The following is a 19,559-nucleotide window of genomic DNA, read 5'->3' on the forward strand; positions in this document are numbered from 1 at the left end:
GTGCCCCAGAACTTCTCCAGGCCCATCCATCCTTGTGCTGGCACTTGGGTGAGCCCTTCAGAGGAGCCAAAGGGATGGGAGAATGAGATCTGTAGCTGTTCCTCAAAGCAGAGTCTGGTGTGTGTGTGTGTGTGTGTGTGAGGATTTGTCTCTTTACCTCCTCTAAAACATCTGGGCCAGGCATCTCCTGTGGTTTCCAAGTGGTGAAGTAACCCGGAGCTGGGAAGGTCAGAGCTGCTCCTCAGGCTTTTCCTAAGTCCTGGTGCAGGGCTGCACCTTCTCTTGTGTCAGGCTGCAGATAAAGGCAATGGCAGCAGCTTTTGTGAAGCCAGAACAGCCAGATTGTGGGAACTGGGTGTTCTTCCCACCTGGTGCCCCAGGTAAAGTGAGGTGCAGCTTGTGGAAACAAGCACCTGCTGCTGGGAGTGTCTGAAAGCCCAGGTGGAGGAATTGGGCACCCAAAAGTGCTTGAAATGAAGGTGGCAGCTTTAGACCTCATATTTCAGATGGTGATGGTCCTGGAGTGCAGGATGCTGCCAGTGCAGAGCAGGGACATCCAGCCAGTTCCATCCAGAGGAGTTCCAGTGTTTTGTTCTGCATGCTTGAGGTTACCTGAAATTGTTTGAGGTCTTGGCTGTGTTTCTAACCCTGGAGATGTTAAGATCTTATTGCTGCTGGCCCTTACCTGGCAGCCCTTGTAAAACAATTCAGCATCGCTGCTGTCACAGTCTCCTTGTGTAACTGGCCTTTCTGAGCCAGGCTGGCCCTGTCATGCTTCGTCCTGGACCTGAATAGTCCAGTTGCTCCCTCCTGCTTGGCTTTCAGAAAGGCTCAGTGTGTTTGTACCAGCACTAGGCTCTGATTGCTGGGCAGCAGCAGAGATTAAGTGCTCCTGCTGCTCGGGTGAGGGCCTTTCTATGTAGGTATGTGCCCAAATAAGCTGCTTTGTGGGTAATGGGGAGCTTTTCTTTTGTCCAAGTCAGCTGGACTGAGGTAAAAGCCTTGACTTGGGATGCTCGGCTGGTCCTGCCCTGGGTCACCTCATGGCTGACAGTGGCAGCTCCATGGGTGACTCCTGAGGAGCCGTTGAGAGCGGGAGCCTGGTGTTTGGAGCTGCTGTCAGCAGCTGACCCAAGGCAACAGCTCCCTTTTGGGAAAGGGGCTGCTTCTTGGCTGCTGGGCAGCCCTCAAGGTCCAGCTTTCTGCAGCAGTGCTCTGTGTTTTCCAGGCTGATCCTGTCCCCAACGGCTTGCGAGCTTTGCCCGTCTTCTACGCCTGTACTGTGTGGATCAACCTCTTCTCCATCATGTATACTGGTGCCCCTTGTAAGTACCCGTCAGAACGCTTGCACCTGAATTTATGAACCTGTTACAAAACCTCCATTAAATGCACGATTTACCCCTTTTTTGCTTTACAGGGCTGAAATCTCCTAGAAGGCGGCTGGCCTGTGCCGGTTTCGGAAGGCTGCAGGCTAGCGTGCGCTGAGTCTGGGCTAGATAGTTGCCCAGCCAAAGAGGCCTGCTCAAACTAAACCCCTCCAGGCATTTCTCCTTAGACTTCCCAGGCATGGCAGATAACAGGACCCTTCCCCTTCTTTTACCTGGGCTAAAACTCGGGTACCTGCCTGCTGCTGGAGAGACCCCTCAGGCTGCCAGTAGCAAGGTTATAGGAGTAGGGATGGGGGCTGTGCCTCCTCATCCTCCTGTCCTGTGAGCAAACTCATTATCCCTGGTGAGAGGAGCTGGCACCTGTTCCGAGAAGATGAGTTTGTGCTGCAGTTTGAAAAGCCAAATTGCAATGCTTGTTTGGATGTTGTCTTGTAGGGGACAGGATGTGGGCAGGGATAGGAGAGGGCTTGGCAGGGGAAGGTGGCTTTGCCTGTGGAGATGGAGGCTCCGTAACCTCCGTCGCCGGGGTGTCTTGGCACGAGCTGTTGTTGGTCTGAACCCGCGTTTCCTGTTGTGGAGGAGCCGCTGGAGGTGGGGTGAGGGCAGTTAGTGCCAGGTCTGTCTGTAAACAGTGGTTGGAAAGCAGGGATGTCAGCATCCCCTTCCCTTGGCTTCCCAGCCTGGGGAGCTGCTGAGGGCACCGCTGCTGCCCCGAGGTCACGTTATCACTTGGCACCCGGGAGGTGGGTGCATGTTTATCCTCGGCTCAGCTGCAGGAGGGCTGGGTGAGCTCGGTGCTGCTCCAGTGCAGGGGCTGGTGCAAGCAGAGAGCCAGGAATGTGGGTGCAGCAGTGATGTGCTGGCGGTGGAGCAGTGAGTTATTGCCTGCAGGAGCTCAGTGGTCACAGGCACCCGGTACTCACCCAGGGTCTGCAGTGGGCTGTGCAGTGCCAAAGTGGTGCTAAAAGTCACACCGCTTGTGAGAGCTCTTCTAAGTGGGTCACCCAGCACCTTGGCTGCCTCTGCTGGAGCTCCTGGCAGCAGGAGACTTCCCCCCCCATAGCAAGCAGTGTCCTGGGGCTCTGGGGGGGTGCAGCCCTGGTCCTACCTGTCCCACGTATGTGTGTCTTCCCCCCCGGCCAGGGATGCGGTGCAGTCACTGCAGCAGCCACAGGAGTGCTTTGACATTGCAGCAAGGGAGGAGACAAGGGCTGTGAGGAGCCTCCGGGCTCACACCAGCCCCCAGCTGTGTTTGCCTGCAGGAGAGGGAGGGAAAGTGTCTGCACATGTGATAGATGAGCTCGTGGAGGGGGGGAGATTGTAACGGGGTGGGGGGGGGAGTGTGTGTGTCCTGTGTGGGTTTAGTGCTGGCATTCCAGCAGCATTTCTCCTTAGCAGGTAAATTAGCTCAGGGATGATGCAGGTGATGGAGTCCCCTTGCTGGGAAGAGCAAAGTCATATGTGGAGGAGGCTTTTGCCTGGAGGTTTTCAAAGATCCGTTGTTTTATTTCCTAGTGCTGTTCTTTGACAAACTTCCTCTGTGGGGTATCCTCCTAATTTCGGCGGGGAGTGCTGTTGTCTGTGCTCTCGTCATCTGGTTCTTTGTATGTCCGAGAATGAAGAAGAAAATTGAACGTAAGTAACACCTCTGTCTTTGCAATCCCTTGGGGAAGGGCACCCTCGGACTAACCAACTTCTGTTCCCAGCGGGAGATCTCATTAGCTGCAGGGCTGTTATTAGCAGGGGCTCCTCAGCTTCGGTTATCACTTAAGCTGCTCTGCAAACCCTGAGTCACTGGGGCCCATCTCATGGAGCTGGGCCCTGCTGCTCCCCGAGGCCCCTCACAGGAGCCCTTGTGCTGGTACCTGGCTGCTGGCTTCTCCCCTGGAACTATGCAGGATGGCAGCAGATACCAAACAGCTTGATTGCCCTTTAATAGAGGAGAGAAGAAGGCTGGAGACAACCTGCCTGCTAACCGGTGTAACCTTTAATCCTCCCTGTACCTGCTGATCAATCTTTGGCCTGGCAGATGCAGATCACAAGTTTAAAGCTGTGTAAGCTGATGAAATCCTTTCCCTGGAGCAAAAACATCAATTGAAAGGCATCCAAAAGAGCAGTCAGTCCCCAGCTCTGCCTCCTGGAAGCGCCGGCAGCAATCCTGGAGTCGTGTGTGGTCTTGCATATAAATGTCGCTTGCAGGCTGCGGGACCCGAGGTGTTGGAGATGAGGGATAACCAGTGTCCTTGTCAGACTGGTGTAACTGGGGTGTGACTAACAGCTTTACGGCAGCCTTTGACAATCTTCCAGCTGTTTTGAGCTTTGCCTTAACTGCAAGGAGAGCATCGCTGCAGGGGCTTGATGGCAGGCTGAGGGGCTGGAGGCCACAGCCTGGCCCTTGCAGTGAGCAAGCATTCTGGGTACAGGTCATGTTTGTGACCAGGAGGTGATTTTTGTTGTTGTACGAAGGAGCTGACCTCATGTTTTCACCTGGAGAAAAACATGCTTTTCCTGGTAGAGGGGGAGGAACAGCCTCAGTTTCCAGGGCTTGGTGCTGTAGTTTGGCTTTTCCAGTGGGACAGGAAACCAGGCTGCCCTCGGGAGGTGGGGACCAGCTCCTGTTTGGGTTTGTCACCCTCCAGTGGGAGCTGGAGAAGAGCCCGGGCTGGCTGGAGCTGATGGGCTGGCAGGGCCAGGTTCTCTGGGGACCTTCCCATTGGCTCCAGGGGTCACAGCCACTCCAGGAGCGGGTCCAGAGCATCCCACGGCTGCCGGGAACTGGGGATGGGACAAACATGGCTCAAAGAGGAGCTTCTGCCATAGGAAAAATGGGCATAAAAGCCCCATAATGGTGCTTACCACACCCCGTGTGGGTGGTGGGGGTCTATAAATAGGAGATGAGTTGGCTTGTGACTGTTTGGCTGCTGTGCCTGGGCCAAGGTGCGACTGCCCAGCAGCTTCCAAAGTTCAGGATGGGGCGAAGCTGTAAATTTTATTTAGCCACCATAAATATGCATGGCGAGGGCCATGTGCTGGCTCCTGGCCTTGGGTGCAGTGATGGAAAAGGGGTTGATTCCAGCTGCCTCCCTTCGCAGGAGAAATCAAGTCGAGTCCTTCTGAGAGCCCCTTGATGGAGAAGAACATCAGCCCCAAGGAGGAGCAGGAGGAGCCCAAGGTGCCTCTGGGCGATGCCAAGAGCCCTGTGGCTGATGCAGGGCTGGCTGTGCCCCAGCGAGCCCCGGTGGAGGACAGGACGGTCTCCTTCAACCTGGGGGACCTGGAGGAGGCCTCGGAGCAGGAGCAGCTCCCCAGCCTTGACCTGAAGGAGACGAGCATCGACAGTGGTGAGTACTGGGGGGTGCTATGGGGGTGCTGGGCGGTCTCCCCCCACCCCAGGGTGCTCAGCCCAGGCCATGTCCCTTGTCAGGAGCCGTGCGGCTGCCCAATGGGAACCTAGTCCAGTTCAACCAGGCTGTGGGCCACCAGCTGAGCTCCAGCGGGCAATACCAGTACCACACCGTGCACAAGGACTCGGGCCTCTACAAGGAGCTGCTGCACAAACTGCACTTGGCCAAGATGGGGGACTGCATGGGGGACTCAGGGGACAAGCCGCTGCGGCGCAACAACAGCTACACCTCCTACACCATGGCCATCTGCGGCATGCCTCTGGACTCGCTCCGCGCCAGGGACACTGAGGACATGGAGAAGCTGACGTGGCCCGTGGCGGACACCAAGAAGAGGGTCCGCATGGACAGCTACACCAGCTACTGCAACGCGGTGGCTGATGCCCAGCCGGCTGCGGACGTGGACCTAAACACGGCCCAGGCGGAGATGGGCATCGGTGACCGCAAGGGCAGCAGCGGCTCCCTGGAGGAATGGCAGGACCAGGACAAGCCTGAGGTGTCCCTCCTCTTCCAGTTCTTGCAGATCCTCACAGCCTGCTTCGGCTCCTTCGCTCATGGTGGCAATGATGTCAGGTCAGTTGGATCAGCGGGTTGCTGGTGCCTTTCTTGGCCTGAGCATCTGGCCCTCTAGACCAGATCTCCTTTCCCTTCCAGCAATGCCATAGGGCCCCTGGTCGCACTCTACCTGGTCTATGAGACAAACGATGTGGCTACCACAGTGGCAACTCCCTTCTGGTTGTTGCTCTACGGGGGTGCAGGGATTTGCATCGGCTTGTGGGTCTGGGGAAGGAGAGTCATCCAGACTATGGGGAAGGACCTGACACCCATCACACCATCAAGGTAAGGCCTTGCCGTGGGGCAGGGAGAGGCTTCAGGCAGCCCTGAAGCTGCATCCTGCTCCTGAAGCCCTCCCCCTTCTCTCTTGGGGGTGTCACTGCTTGGATGGTGGAGTTGGGGTGAGCATGGCCCTGTAATGCCCCCTCTGCACCCCTTGGAGGGGTCACTGTGGGGGTCTGGAGAGCCAAGTGAGGAGCTTGCTGGGTGCTGGGCAGTGAAGGGTGTAGCCGGTGCCCTGCTTCTCATGCGCTTTGTGTCTTTGCAGTGGCTTCAGCATCGAGCTGGCATCTGCCCTGACAGTGGTGATTGCCTCCAATGTTGGCCTCCCCATCAGCACCACCCACTGCAAGGTAGGTAGGGACCAGCTTCAGCTGGGGGCAAGCTCATCTCCCCCCAGCCTGGCACTAACCAGGCTGAGCTGGGCAGGAGGCCCTGGACCTGGCTGCCCTTCAGTTCCCAGCTCTGCCATTTGCATCTCAATGTGGGGGGGCAGCGGCTGCCCAAGCCTGGAGGGGGGGAGTCGCTGGGTGCAGGGACACTCAGAGGAGTGATGGAAGGACAAAACCCCTTTCATGGAGCTCTGGGCTCTGCCAAGTGGCTGTGGGAATGGGGGTGCTACAGTGCCCTGGTCCTGCTCAGTGTGGCAGCTCCTCACTGGGCTTGGTGGGGTTCCCCTCATGGTCCCTGGGCTCTGGGGCAGTGCTGAGCGTGGTCCCCATGCAGGTGGGCTCGGTGGTCTCGGTGGGCTGGTTACGCTCCAGGAAGGCCGTGGACTGGCGCCTCTTCCGCAACATCTTCATGGCCTGGTTCGTCACCGTGCCCATCTCGGGGCTCATCAGCGCTGCCATCATGGCTGTGTTCAAGTTCGCTGTGCTCAAGATGTGAGGACATGGGTGCTCGCGCCGCTCCTGCTGCTGCCCCTGCCCCGGGAGCTGGGGGCTCATCCCGCCAGGGCCATCGTCACCTCTGGGGCTGCTGCAGTCCTGCCCTGTGTTGTCACTGAAGTATCTTTATGTTTGTTTTCTAATGGCCGTGTCCTGGAGCTCAGTTGCTGGGGGCAGCGCCTGCCCCCACCGTGACTCCCCTGCCGCGCTGTAGCGGTAGATTAGCAGTTATGGGAAGCCACTTCTCTTCATTTTAATGAGTTATTAAGGTCCCCTGGCAGTGATTCCTCCTTCAGTAAGGACTGGGGCTGGTCCTTGCCCCCCAGGGCAGGGCCTGGGGGTGTCCTTCCCCCCCTGGGCTGTGCTGTGTTCAGCTTTGCCTCCATTGCTGTCGTGGTGTGGACACCAGCTGCTGCCCAACCATCCCCTGGGGGGCAGCCCCTGCCCCCTTTCCCCCCCCCGCGCTGCTACCTCGGACTCAATAAAGGTTTCCTTCGTACGCCAGCGGTGCCTCTGTGCTGGGGGGTGATGGCCCAGTGTCCTGCCCCTGTCACTCACATCCTGCCCCATGGCTTCTGCTTGGCCTTGTGCCCTGGGAGGGAGCAGGGACTTGGCTGCCTGATAAGAGCCCCACATCTCTCATGGTGTGATGGGACTGCGTCTAAACAGCCCGGGGGGGTTTTATCAGTGCCCCACACCTGGGGTGTGTGTTGGGGGGGTGTCTGTTCCTGACTGCCTGTTGCCAGCCCCATGCCAGCTCCATGTCCCCATCCTACGGATGCTCCCTCCCACCCTCCGATCCCAGCCCCGGTCAGGGCCGTGCACTGGGACCCGCGTCACCCCGGGGTGTTGCAAGAGCAGCCGGTGATTGCGGCGGGACCGCGGCTGGCCCCGGGCCTTGGGGGGCAGCTTCGTACCTCCGGGCTCCCTGCGGTGAAGGGATGGAGCATCCCCGCGGGGCTCTGACCCCCCGCCTTGTGCCCATTTCCCGCGGGCACTGGGACGCGGGTCCCGTCCCTCCGGTGTGCGGTGCCGGGCAGGGTCCCCGGCGCCAGCCCCTCCCCGCGGCGCCCATCGGGGCGGCAGCGGGGCCGGTCCTTGACCCCGGTTAATGATTTGCCGCCGGTCGCCCCCCGCTACCGTCGGGCAAACACCGGCGCCGGGGGGGGGCACCGCGGGGGGGCTGGGGAGGGGGAGCCCCTGTTGTGGTTGCCCGGGGGGCGCTGCCCCATGGAAGGGCACTGGGGGTTCCCCCCTCTCCACTGTGGGGGTCCCCACCCCGTGGTGCCCCAGGTCCCGTCCCGACTGTTGCGCCGGGGGGGGGGGGGGGGGGGGCCGGGCCGGGGGCAGGGTCGGGGCGGTCCCCGGGGCTTCGTTAAAGCGGCGGCGGCCGCAGGCGCCGGCCCGAAGCGGCGGCAATGGGCAGCGAGGGGGAGCGCGGCCCGGGGCCGGGAGACCCCCGGGCGCTGCGGAGGGACTGCTTGCACCGGTGGGACCGGGAGCCGCGGGGCACGGGGATAAGGGGGGGCACTGGGAGGGGGTGCAGGAGATGAGGGAAGGACCTTAGGGGGTGAGGAGGGGACAGAGGCCCTGGGGGCCCCCATGTAATACTGCCGGGTCGGGGAGGCAAACACGGGGGTCACCACCCCCCTTAGTGCCCCCCCTCCGGCTCCATTTCCAGCTCAAAAGCCCATTTTTCTGCTCCAGTAACTCACTTTGGGGCCCTTGTCCAGGGATGGGGGAGAAGGGGGGCCGGTCCCCATCCCCTCCTCATGCCACCTCCAGCCCTACCCTCCCCCCCCCGTAACCCTCCCATCACCCCCAGGATCTTTGTGAACCGGAGCCTGGCGCTGGAGAAGATCAAATGCTTCGGCTTCGACATGGATTACACCTTGGCCAGTGGGTCTGGGGACCCTGGAGGGGGTGGGGTGGGGTGACCCCCCCCATCCCCTGCCCACACCCCCCATTGCCCCCATGTACAGTGTACAAGTCCCCCGACTACGAGGAGCTGGCCTTTGCGCTGCTGCTGCAGCACCTCGTATCCATCGGGTACCCCCCCGAGATCCTCGCCTACAAATACGACCCCACCTTCCCCACACGGTGAGGGGTGCTCGAGGGGGTGAGTGTGGGGGGGGTGTCACGGGCGGGACCCCCCCGCTGATGGGGTGTGCACGCAGGGGTCTCGTGTTCGATGCCCTGTATGGGAACCTGCTGAAGGTGGATTCCCACGGGAACCTGCTGGTCTGTGCCCATGGCTTCCGCTTCCTTAAGGGGTGAGTGAGGCTGGGAGCCCACAGGGATGGGGGTGCCGGGGGGCCCTTGGTGCAGGCTGCAGCTCCTTGCTCCCTCCCCAGGGCCGAAATCCTGCACTATTACCCCAACAAGTTCATCCAGAGGGATGACATGAAGCGCTTCCACATCCTCAACACCCTCTTCAACCTCACAGGTGAGTGAGGCATCCCCACCATGAGCCCCCCCACCACGGTGGGTGCTGCTACCCAGCCCCCATGCCCCTCCTCATCCCTTTCCCCCACAGAGGCCCATCTCTATGCCTGCCTCGTGGACTTCTTCACCAACTGCTCCAGATACATCAAGTAAGAAGGAGATGGGGGGGCGGAACCTGGTGTACTGGGGAGGGGTTGGGGGGACTCTCACTTGGAAGAGCAGCCCCTTCACATTCTCCCCCCCACCTCCATTTTCCCAACCATTGCAGCTGTGACACTGGCTACAAGCACGGGAACCTCTTCATGTCCTTCCGCAGCATGTTCCAGGACGTGCGCGAGGCCATGGACCACGTCCACCTCTTGGTGAGGGCAGCAGCAGGGGTCCGGGGGGGGGCTTTACTGGTGGAGGAGGTGCTGAGGGCCCTGAGGATGCCCCCCCCACACCTGGGATGGTGTTTGCCAGACCCCCCCCCCCCATCCACGTCCCCTCTGCAGGGCTGCCTGAAGGAGAAGACTCTGGAGAACCTGGAGAAATATGTGGTGAAGGACGTGAGTGTCTGTGGACCCCCGCTTCCTGGGACCCCTCCCGGGTCCCCCTGTGCTGACTTGCCTCTCGCCAGCCCCGTGTACCGCTGCTGCTGAGCCGCATGAAGGAGGTGGGGAAGGTTTTCCTGGCCACCAACAGCGACTACAACTATACCGATGTGAGCGGGGGGGGACTGTGTGTGTGTGTGTGTGTGTGTGTCTGTGTGTGTCTGTGTGTCCCACCCTGGGGGTACAGCACAGGCTGGGGGCTGACAGGGGCACGATGCTGGGTGTCTCTGCAGGCCATTATGTCCTACCTGTTCGACTTCAGCGATGGGGACAAGGTGAGTCTGTCCTCCCCAGGAGGTGTAGGGCATTGTGGGGTGCCACACGCAGCCCCTTGCTGACACCCCCCTGCCAGGCTGGGACCGCACAGCGCCCCTGGAGATCCTATTTTGATCTGATCGTGGTGGACACCCGCAAACCACTCTTCTTTGCCGAGGGCACCGTCCTGCGCCAAGTCAACACGGTGGGGCCGCGGGGCAGGTTGGGGCACCGCAGGGTGGATTGACCCCAGGACGGGCACCAGTGACGGTTCCTGGGCTGCTGTTGTCTCGCAGGACACGGGGAAGCTGCGCATCGGGACATACACGGGCCCCCTCCAGCACTGCGCCGTCTACTCTGGCGGTGAGCAGGACTCCATGGGCAGCCCGGGGGGGATGCGCCTGCGCCAACGCCCTGATGCCTGGCTCTCGCAGGCTCCTCGGACATGGTGTGTGACCTGCTGGGCGTGAAGGGCAAGGAAATCCTCTACATGGGCGACCACATCTTCGGAGACATCCTCAAGTCCAAGAAGCGGCAGGGCTGGCGAACCTTCCTGGTGGTGCCCGAGCTGGCGCGCGAGCTGCAGGTCTGGACGGAGAAGAGTGGTGAGCAGAGCTTGGGAGGACTGGGGAGGGGGGCTCGAGCCTCCTTCCCCCCCTGCCATGATGGCCAGACCAGCCCCAGTGGGACAAGCCCGTGTTGGTTGTGTCGGGCAGTGGGGATGCTGCCTGTGCTGAGCCGGACCCATTGCGCTTGCAGAGCTGTTTGAGGAGCTGCGGAGCCTGGATCTATTCCTCGCGGAGCTGTACCAGTAAGTGGGCATGGGGCAGGCTGGGGGAAGCAGAAGGGGGGTGTGGGCACCCATGGGGGGACCCTCCAGCCGGGTCTGTCCCACTGCAGGCACTTGGACAGCGGCAGCAGCGAGCGCCCGGACATCAGCTCCATCAAGCGTCGGATCCAGGTGATGCCCGGGGACAGCAGCGCGCTCCTGTACCCACCGCTGCCACGGCGCTGGGTGCCCTGATCCCGCTGCACCCGCAGAAAGTCACGCACGAGATGGACATGTGCTACGGGAAGATGGGCAGCCTCTTCCGCTGCGGCTCGCGCCAGACGCTCTTCGCCAGCCAGCTGATGCGCTACGCAGACCTCTACGCCGCCTCCTTCATCAACTTCCTCTACTACCCCTTCAGCTACCTCTTCCGGGCCCCCCCAGTCCTGGTGAGCCGCTCGCAGCCCCCCCCCACCGCTCACCCACCGTGCCTCAGTTTCCCTGGGGGAGGCATTGGGTGGGCACCAAGCCCTTGGCTGCTGGGGGCCGGCCCCTCTCAAAGCCCCTCCACACACAGATGGCTCACGAGTCCACGGTGGAGCACGGCCGTGGGGACACGGGGGAGGCCAGCACGGCCCTGGCCCAGCATGGCCACCCCAGCCCGCAGGTGAGGCGCAGGGATGAGGCCATAGGATTCCCAGCACTGACACCCTGGTGCTGTGCCCACTGACCCCTCACGTTGGCCTCAGGTTGCTGCTGTCCCCCAGGACTCCAGCGGGGAGGAGGAGGAGGATGATGGAGAAGCCTGAGCCCACCCCACACCAGCGGCTGCTGAGCTGCCGCCCCCAGGAAGGTCTTTGGTGGCCCTGGGCTGCCTGGGGCTCCTGCTCTCACTTGTGGCTTCCCGGGAGCCCCAGCTCCTCCCAGCATTGGGAGAGCCGCTGGGGGTGTCCCTGGACCCCCCTGCACCATCGGTGGTGCAGCACTGGGCTCTGGAGGCGACTGCTGCTCCCCAGGGTTCCCTTCCCCTTCCCCGGCCCTCCTCTCCCTCTGCCCTTTCCTATTTATAAGATACTCAAACTCTTGCACAACGGAGATGTAGAATTGGCTGTTCTGAAGGAAAACGCAGGCAAGTGCAAGCCCCTGGCTGAGGGTGGCAGCTTTGAGGGCAGTGCTGCCCACCAGCGGTGCCCTGCACCCCCTTGGGAGCCTCAGGCCGGAGCCAAGCCCGTGCTGGGACACCCTGATGCTGCTCCAAGGCTTTTCCCAGCATCAACGTTTCTCAATAAAGATGATGAGCCAATGCTGATGGTGGCTATGTTGAGAGGAGGCAAAAGGAGGGGCTGAGGACAGGATCGATCACTGCTTGCTGAAGACCAGGAGATGACATCAGGGCTCCCTTTCACCTCCTCAACACAGGGAAAATGGTGCCAGCCTCAGCAGCTGCCTGTGTCAGGGTGGGGGACAGCCCTTGGGGGTGGCTGGGGGCTGCTATGGGGCACTGCAAATGGGGCTGCTCCCCCAGAGAGTGAGCAGCAGGTCACGGAGGGGACTCTGCTGTGCTCTGGGGAGGCCCCCCCCTGCAGCCCAGATCCAGCTCTGGGGCAGCAGCACAAGAGGGGCCTGGAGTTGTTGGAGCGAGGCCAGAGGAGGCCACAGAGCTGCTGCAAGGGCTGGAGCAGCTCTGCTCTGGAGCCAGGCTGAGAGAGCTGGGCTGGGGCAGCCTGGAGAAGAGAAGGCTCCTGAAGGGGAGACCTGAGAGCAGCTCCAGTGCCTGAAGGGGCTTCAGGAAAGCTGGAGAGGGGCTTGGGACAAGGGATGTAGGGACAGGCCAGGGGGAATGGCTTGAACCTGCCAGAGGGGAGACTGAGATGAGCTCTTAGGCAGAAGCTCTTCCCTGTGAGGGTGCTGAGGCGCTGGCACAGGGTGCCCAGAGAAGCTGTGGCTGCCCCATCCCTGGCAGTGTTCAAGGCCGGAGTGGACACAGGGGCTTGGAGCAAGCTGCTCCAGTGGAAAGGGTCCCTGCCTGTGGCAGGGGTTGGAGCTGGAGGAGCTTTAAGGTCCCCTCATGCCAAACCAGTCTCTGAACCCAGGAGGTGCCCCACAGCCAGACTGACATCCTACTGCAGGAAAAATCACAGCTAAGCAGCCACAGGCAGGCCCAGGGGACACCCCCCTGCCCCACCCCACATTGAATCCACACAGAGAATTTATTTAGAACAGTGCTTATATATTTAAAACAGGCTTATCATGTACAACACATACATATTTACAGTTGATAGGCAACAAGAGGAGTCTGTGAAGTGCAGGGCAGCAAAAAGCCTGCACCCTGCTGGGAAGCCCTCAGCAGCTCTCAGGGGGGTACAAGCTCAGCCCCTCCAGCTCCGCCACCTCCGGCAAAGCCTTGTTTTTCCGGAAGAAGAACTGGGTCTCCTCCTCAGCATCCAGGATTTCACTGAGGGACGACACCACAGGGTCATGGTCCCTCAGCAGCTCCGGGTAGCAGCTCCCAACCCGCTCTATGCGCGCTGAGCGCCGCACAGGCGTCAGGAATTTCAGCTCTGGGCCTTGCAGCAGCTCCTTTACTCTGCACAGAAGACAAGAGGCCTTTAGGTAAACCCTGAAGTGAGCACGGGCACACGGGTGTTTGCTGCCAGGAGCAGGCAGCTCAGCCTTACCTGGGTACAGAGGTAACCTGTAACTTGATTGAAGCAGGCAGACTGGTCAGGGACCTGCCTGGCAGGCAGGGAGTCACTGCCACGTGCTGCCTCTTGCTTGGGCTCTTGGGCTCCTCAGGACCTGGCTGTGACTTTTCCCCTGACGGGAGAGGCAAACGGCAGCACAGTTGCAGAGAGGGTAGAACAGGGCAGACAGGGAGGGAGCAGAACATGCTCCGGCCACAGCAAGGGCATCTCACTACAGAGTTTTGCTGGGCCAGGCCCATCCCCAGCCCTGGCAGAGAAATCTCACCCCACTTTTCATATTGAAACTCTGGACTTTCACAACACTCAGTCTCCATCAGAGCCAAGGGTGCTGGGATAGAGTGCAAACCGTGCTGCTTCCCTGCCTGCAGCAACCAGAGAACCCCAGCCTGCCCATGCTCCAGTGGCCTCACATGCACACATTACCTTCTGGTATTTGGTCTGCAGTCTTCAGGATATTAAGGACAACTTCTCTGAGCTCCTGCAGCGGCTGCAGGGAAAGCAGAGTGTACGTCAAGGCAGGCCTGACTTGCTAATGGAGACCAGAGTTACAACCAAATAGGAGAAAAGCTTTTTGCTTCATCCATGCTGGAGACAGTGGCAAAAAGCTGCAGGATTCCCCTTCTCCAAGGGTGAGCTGTCAGCACACAGGCTCAGCCACAAACCCCACCACATGCTGCAGTTGTGCCACCCAGACCAGCACTGAGCTGCTGGCACATCACTTCCAGCTACAGCTCCAACACAGCACAGGGTGCATATGCTTCCTGGCCCCATTCCCACCTGCACAGACCTGCTGGCTGGGCTAAGTGAAGCCAAAGTGGGATCGGAAGCTCTAAAGGGCTTTTTCTCACAAGTGTCTGGTGCTGCTAAAGTCATCCCAGAATCCAACCTTGGGATCTGGAGGAAATGTGCTCCTGCAGGGAGCTACCGGAGAGATGCGCCTCACTTACCACAGCGCCAGCACAGACCGCAGCTCTGTACAGCCCTGCCGCATCAAAGGGGCCGCTCCGGGCGAGCAGTTTCGCTTTGCAGATCCAGAAGTTGGCAAATTTCTCTGCCTGGGGCACATGAGACAGCACCTCCAAGACCTCCTCGGTCTCAACACCCTGTGAGAAGGGCAAGGTCTCAGAGGCAAGCGTCAATTGCAAGGGCCGGTGGTGTGCACCAGGAAGCTGCCGGTGCACAACCACTCTCCCAGTGCTCGCTAGCGAAGGGAGGGTCTGAAGGGGCAGCTCTTCAATACGACTGGGGACATGTAATAATTTTCCTGCCTCAATTTTACCCTTTGTAAAATTAGTCTGGTATTTCAGAGGGATAAGTTCCTCAGTGCTGGCACTAACAGAGTCACCAAACCCCAGAGCAGGGCTGGTGGTCAATGCTCCCAGAGGTGATGCTGCACACTGGCTGTGATGTCCCCCAGGGACATGCCTCAAGCCGGCTCAGCCAGCCTGGGTTGCTGCTGCAGAAGCTCCTGCTGCAGAGTCCCCTGCCAGACACCAGCAGTGACACACACATGCCCCCCCGTGACCAGGTATCCTCCCCATCGCACTGCATGCCTTTGGCCCATCCATAACTCCTTGAGGACTTGAGATGTGACCGCTCTGGCAACTGCAGCCCCGCATGAACATTTGCTCTAACCCCCTCTGTGCTGTTGGGGGAACGTGGCCCTACCCTCATCTCCCTGGAAGCTCCAGGGCAAGAGGAGCCCATCCAAGCAGCTTCTTTCCCATTCTCACCTCCTCAATGAGCTTCAAGCACTCAGTTAATACATCGTTGATCTTCTCCAAGCAATGCTTCTCCAGTTCCTCCTGCTTTTCTTTCTCCTTGACATTTCTGCAGGGCAGCTTCACTGCCTTTTTCTGGAGCAGCATCATAGGTGGCCGTTTGTACGTCTTGCCTTTGGATGCCAACCACTCTTCCAGCTGTTTCCTGTCAAAGGACCCAGGGATCACTGTCACCACCCCAGCAGACCACCAGCACTTGCCAGGCTGCTGTTTTCCCTGGGAATCTACCTCTAGCCAACTTCAGCAGCTTGGGGAGAACATTTATCCTCAGCAGGTCACAGACGAACCCGAGGCACCACTGAACCTCAAACCCACCCTCCTCTTTTCTGGGACATCAGCCTCACAAGTTCACAAGTAAGGGGACTTCAGACCCCGTTTTCAGCAGATTGGTGCAGGTTCACCCAGTTAAACACTTCCAGGGGACAGGAGAGTTTAAAGAAAGGACAGAGCTGGCCAAAGCGGCTACTTACTTGCGATCTGCTGCTGACACGTTCTTGGGAACACGCTTTGCCTGTATGCCACTTGCCTCTGGCAAGTCTCTCCTCCTAAAATTGCCTTCAGTTGCTTGAGTTTTGGAGCCCTGTGTGCTGCAAGGCTGGTTTTGGGGGACTGTCACTTGGGATGCTGCTGCACATCTGGGAGGCACCACCTTCATGCCCCTCCTATCCACCTCCCCTTTAGCTAGGGACCTTTGCCACGGCACAGTGCCACCTGGCTTCAGGCTGGTGTTCAGGTTTGTGGAGCCCTGGGGCCTGCCAGAGGCCAGAGGCTTTGTGGGAGATCTTTTCATTTGAGGGGGTCTACTCTGGTGCTCAAGACTTCCCACTGGAAACGTGCAGCGCGGTGGCTTCTCTGTGGGCTGCCTTCCTTTAGGTAGCAAATGAGTAGATGCAGTGAGTGGCCAAGGGGACTGCAACGGCCGAGTTTTGGTACTTGGGTTTTGAGACATGCTCTTTGAGCCTAGCAGGGTTTTCCTGAATTTATCCTCAAATGGCTCTTCCTTAACCTGGCAGCTATTCATTCTGTCCTTTGGGCCTGTGACTGCTCTTGGCTTTATGGCTGAGCTTTGCCTGTGAGCCAAGTGTGTGGAGGCCTGTGCACAGTCGTTTTCTTTGTTGCACACCAGCCTGTCCTCCAGACCCTCATTTGGAGGGCAAGCTGTCCCAGGAGAGGGGTGGCCCCTTCCAGTCAGAGGTGCTGCAGTGGGGTCAGTCTCCTGCACAGGCTTCTTGGTCCTTTCTGGATTTAGGTGACCACAGTTTGCAGCTGGGAGCCTCACTCTGTTCTGTGTGGGGTGGCTCACAGGAAGCTTTGCACTCTTCCTTGGCTGCTCTGGATGTGCCACCACTGCTCTCTGGGACGTGCTTGAAGACTTCTGTGCAGCATGGCCAGCATGCCACTTGGGTTTGGCACCAACTTCACCATCACCCTTCCCCTTGTTTCCAGGAACATCCTTCTTGTTCCTGTCGACCTGGAGACAAGAAGTGAACCTCAGGTCAGTCCTGCCCCAGCCCTGCCAGCCCAGGGGTGACAAAGCACCTGTCAACAGAACAGGAACACAAGAGGCTGCAGACCCTGCTCGGGGTCAGGAACTCACAACCCTCATTTGGGGACCCTGTTTGGCCCAGACTCCCTTCAAGCACAAAACACAAAACCAGACTCAAAAGATTTCTACTTACATGCTGCAGTTTAGACACTGGTTCTAAGGGAGGATTCAGGTGATTTGTCTGGTCCTTTAAAAAGGGTCTGTAGGAAGTCAAACAAATATCAGGCATTTAACAACTATGGCACAAAAACGCTGATGTCTCAGTCACAGGAGCTAGAAGCAGCTTTTGGAAACCAAAGAGCTATCAAGGAAGTACCATATTGTACCCAAAAAGCAGCACAAACCAGTCCTGCATCCACCTCTGGAGGCCTCAGTACAGGAAAGACATGGACCTGTTGGAGAGAGTCCAGACAAGGGCCACAAAAACGATCAGAAGGATGGAGCATCTCTCCTGTGAGGAAAGGCTGAGAAAATTGGGATTGTTCAGTCTGGAGAAGGCTCCAGGGAGATGTTAATGCAGCCTCTCAGCTCTTAAAAGAGGGCTTATAAGAAAGATAGGAAGAGACTTTTCAGCAGGGCCTGTTGTAACCAGACAAGGGGTGATGGGTTTAAACTAAAAGAGGGAAGATTCAGACTGGATGTGAGAAAGAAATTCTGTACGGTGAGGGTGGTAAAACACTGGCACAGGTTGCCCAGAGAGGTGGTGGATGCCCCATCCTGTATGTGGCTCTGGGCAACCTGATCTAGATGAAGCGCCTGCTCATTGCAGGGGTTGGACTAGATGACTTTTGAAGGTCCCCTCCAACCCAAACTATTCCATGATTCTATGACTGACACCCAAGGTTGCCACAAAACTTCTGGCTTTCACTGACAACACAAGCAAGCGCAACAGCTCCTGCAGGCAGTGGGCCTGCAGGTTTGGAGGCTCCCGCTGCTGCTGTCACACACTGCAGGTCACAGCAGCGCCCCAGAGTTTAGTGTGTTGCAGCGAGCTGCAGCCCCACAGCTGCCCAGGCACTGGGAGCAGAGCAGGGAGGTGGGAGAGCAGTGCTGGCTGTCAGCTCCCCTCATCATCCTCCCTGAAATGCAGCCAGTGGTGTGGTTCTCCCACCCCTTGCTCCGGGGCCTGCAGCTCAGCCATTAGTGAAGATTAATGCCTGTGCAGATTTTTTTCTGTAATGAAAGAGCCCGGAGAGTTAGATGATTGTCCTCTATGCAAGTGGTATACTAAGCCAGAATGAAAGATCATGAATCTTCTCTGCAAATTTCTGTTATATTAGTGGTGTTTTCCAGAGCCCTGGTACCAGGGACTGTTTTGCTCTTTCTGGTCTCGGATCCCACTTCCCTTTATCTTCTCCCCCACTGAGAAGGTTTACAGCTTCCCCTGCACTACAATGCCATGAGGAATACTCACTGCAACAGGGAGTCTCTCAAGTGTTCAGGTTTGCCAAGCTCAGCAGGAAGGTGCCTCGCTGCCCTCACACAGGCTGGTTCCAGAAGAACCAAGCAGGGCAGAGCCAGGTGACTCCCTGAACACATGCTTGAGACTTTCTAAAAGCACTGAAAATGCCCCTTCCTAATGAAAGGGTCATTAAAAAGCAGCAGAGAGACATGAACCACCCTTTATTCAAGACCCAGCTACGAAGCTGAGCTGTTGGCACAAAGACTGATGCTGCCAGACCCAAGCACTGGCATGAGAAAGTTTCACAGAGGCTCAGAAAATACCCGGAAAGGACAATATCCACCACCAGGAAATGACAGCATTCATCAACACTCAAACCATCCCTTTGCCTCTGCTGCCAGTAACTCCACAGAGCGCTGCTGGATGCCATGGGACCGTCCCAGGCGCTGATCTGGCAGCGAGGCACAGGCAGGAGGCGGTCTTTGTACAGCAGTGAATCACTACAGGGAGAAGGCAGACCCTAGCAAGGCAGGAAAAAAAAACATCTAAACCTCAGAATCACGAAGTGCTTTCTGCTGGAAAGGACCTTTACAGAACACCTCATCCAAACCCAACGTCCTCCTGACTTACTTTGCGCTCGGGCATTTTGGCTTTCCTCTGGCTGCAACATAGTCCTGGAGCCGTCTCCTCTGCTCTTCTGCAAAGAGATGGTAGGAAATGCAGCGCACGCACAACAACCTCAGTGCTGGATCAGAATAAATGTGTTTTACACTCACAGCATTACTGTACTGCTCCCCACCTGAGCCTGGCGATGCTGCTTCCAGCACTCAGTGTTGCCCAAAGGCTCACTGGGACATGACCAGAGCTCTCCAGCCCTCACAGCGTGATGCTTAAAACCTCAGTTGTGCGAGGCTTGGGCAACTTCCAAAAGGAAAGGGAAGATGCTACCAGTGGCCCTGCTTCAGCTGCACATCCCATAAGCCTGTACCTGCTGTGGCCAAGCCCCCTGCTAGCGCACGCTGGTGGGAAGCAAAAGGGTCTCAGTGTGTGTGTGTGGGGGGGTGACAGGGGATACCTCTAACACCTCCGGCCTGGCTGCAGTACCGCCTGGCCTGGTTGAGGTCCAGCACTGGCCCATCCCCAGGGCCTTGCCCCTGACCCTGGGGCTGTGCAACGCTCATCTGACGGACAGAGCCTCTGCCCCCCAAGGCTTCCACAGAGCGACCCCTCTGCACCCCACTGGGCCACCCAAGCCTCGGGACAGCCCCAGCCCAGGGCCAGTCGCGATGGCCCGAACCACCCCGCCCCTACCGCACGGAGCCCCGAGGCCGCCTCACACCAGCCCAGCCCCAGCCCCAGCCCCAGCCCCAGCCCCAGCCCCAGCCCATGCCCCCCGCCACCTCCCACCGCTCCGGCCCCACCACGACCGCCGAGCCGCTCACCCGGAGGAACCGTCCCAACCCGCTCCATGATAAACAGCCGCCACCAACCGTCGCGCGGCACTTATTGGAGAACGCCTTCTTCAAACCGACCAATGGAGAGAGCGAAACCGC

General features: G+C 59.0%; 3 protein-coding genes across 3 annotated transcripts; 2 read left to right on the plus strand and 1 right to left on the minus strand.

Moving 5' to 3' along the window:
• Positions 1 to 1,093: 1,093 nt before the first annotated feature.
• Positions 1,094 to 7,014, plus strand: SLC20A1 (solute carrier family 20 member 1; the record flags this gene model as incomplete). The annotated part of the gene is made up of 7 exons (XM_057398569.1): positions 1,094 to 1,325; positions 2,904 to 3,023; positions 4,481 to 4,729; positions 4,813 to 5,362; positions 5,444 to 5,629; positions 5,892 to 5,976; positions 6,350 to 7,014. Coding segments are annotated over 7 exons (1,584 nt in total), but the record flags the coding sequence as incomplete, so codon positions are not given.
• Positions 7,015 to 7,858: 844 nt separating this feature from the next.
• On the plus strand, positions 7,859 to 11,455 carry LOC130593427 (cytosolic purine 5'-nucleotidase-like). Its single transcript, XM_057398570.1, has 18 exons — positions 7,859 to 7,999; positions 8,336 to 8,409; positions 8,493 to 8,610; positions 8,688 to 8,783; positions 8,865 to 8,956; positions 9,047 to 9,104; positions 9,224 to 9,317; positions 9,450 to 9,503; positions 9,575 to 9,658; positions 9,782 to 9,823; positions 9,901 to 10,008; positions 10,100 to 10,166; positions 10,238 to 10,408; positions 10,563 to 10,614; positions 10,704 to 10,764; positions 10,845 to 11,021; positions 11,150 to 11,239; positions 11,322 to 11,455. Exons 1-18 carry the CDS (start codon positions 7,929 to 7,931, stop codon positions 11,379 to 11,381), a joined length of 1,569 nt encoding a protein of 522 aa, XP_057254553.1. The 5' UTR covers positions 7,859 to 7,928; the 3' UTR covers positions 11,382 to 11,455.
• Positions 11,456 to 12,772: 1,317 nt separating this feature from the next.
• CKAP2L (cytoskeleton associated protein 2 like) lies at positions 12,773 to 17,315 on the minus strand. Its single transcript, XM_057398571.1, has 7 exons — positions 16,738 to 17,315; positions 15,529 to 16,529; positions 15,011 to 15,203; positions 14,225 to 14,380; positions 13,701 to 13,764; positions 13,251 to 13,389; positions 12,773 to 13,159 (listed from the first exon to the last, which is right to left on the minus strand). The coding sequence occupies exons 1-7, from the start codon at positions 16,831 to 16,833 to the stop codon at positions 12,916 to 12,918; spliced, it is 1,893 nt and encodes a 630-aa protein (XP_057254554.1). The 5' UTR covers positions 16,834 to 17,315; the 3' UTR covers positions 12,773 to 12,915.
• Between the last annotated feature and the right edge of the window lie 2,244 nt (positions 17,316 to 19,559).

This window comes from Pezoporus wallicus, unplaced genomic scaffold (assembly GCF_028554395.1).
Source record: "Pezoporus wallicus isolate ANWC-B61680 ecotype Strahan unplaced genomic scaffold, APGP_CSIRO_Pwel_v1 contig_12997, whole genome shotgun sequence".
In the NCBI taxonomy this organism is placed as follows: Eukaryota; Metazoa; Chordata; class Aves; order Psittaciformes; family Psittacidae; genus Pezoporus; species Pezoporus wallicus.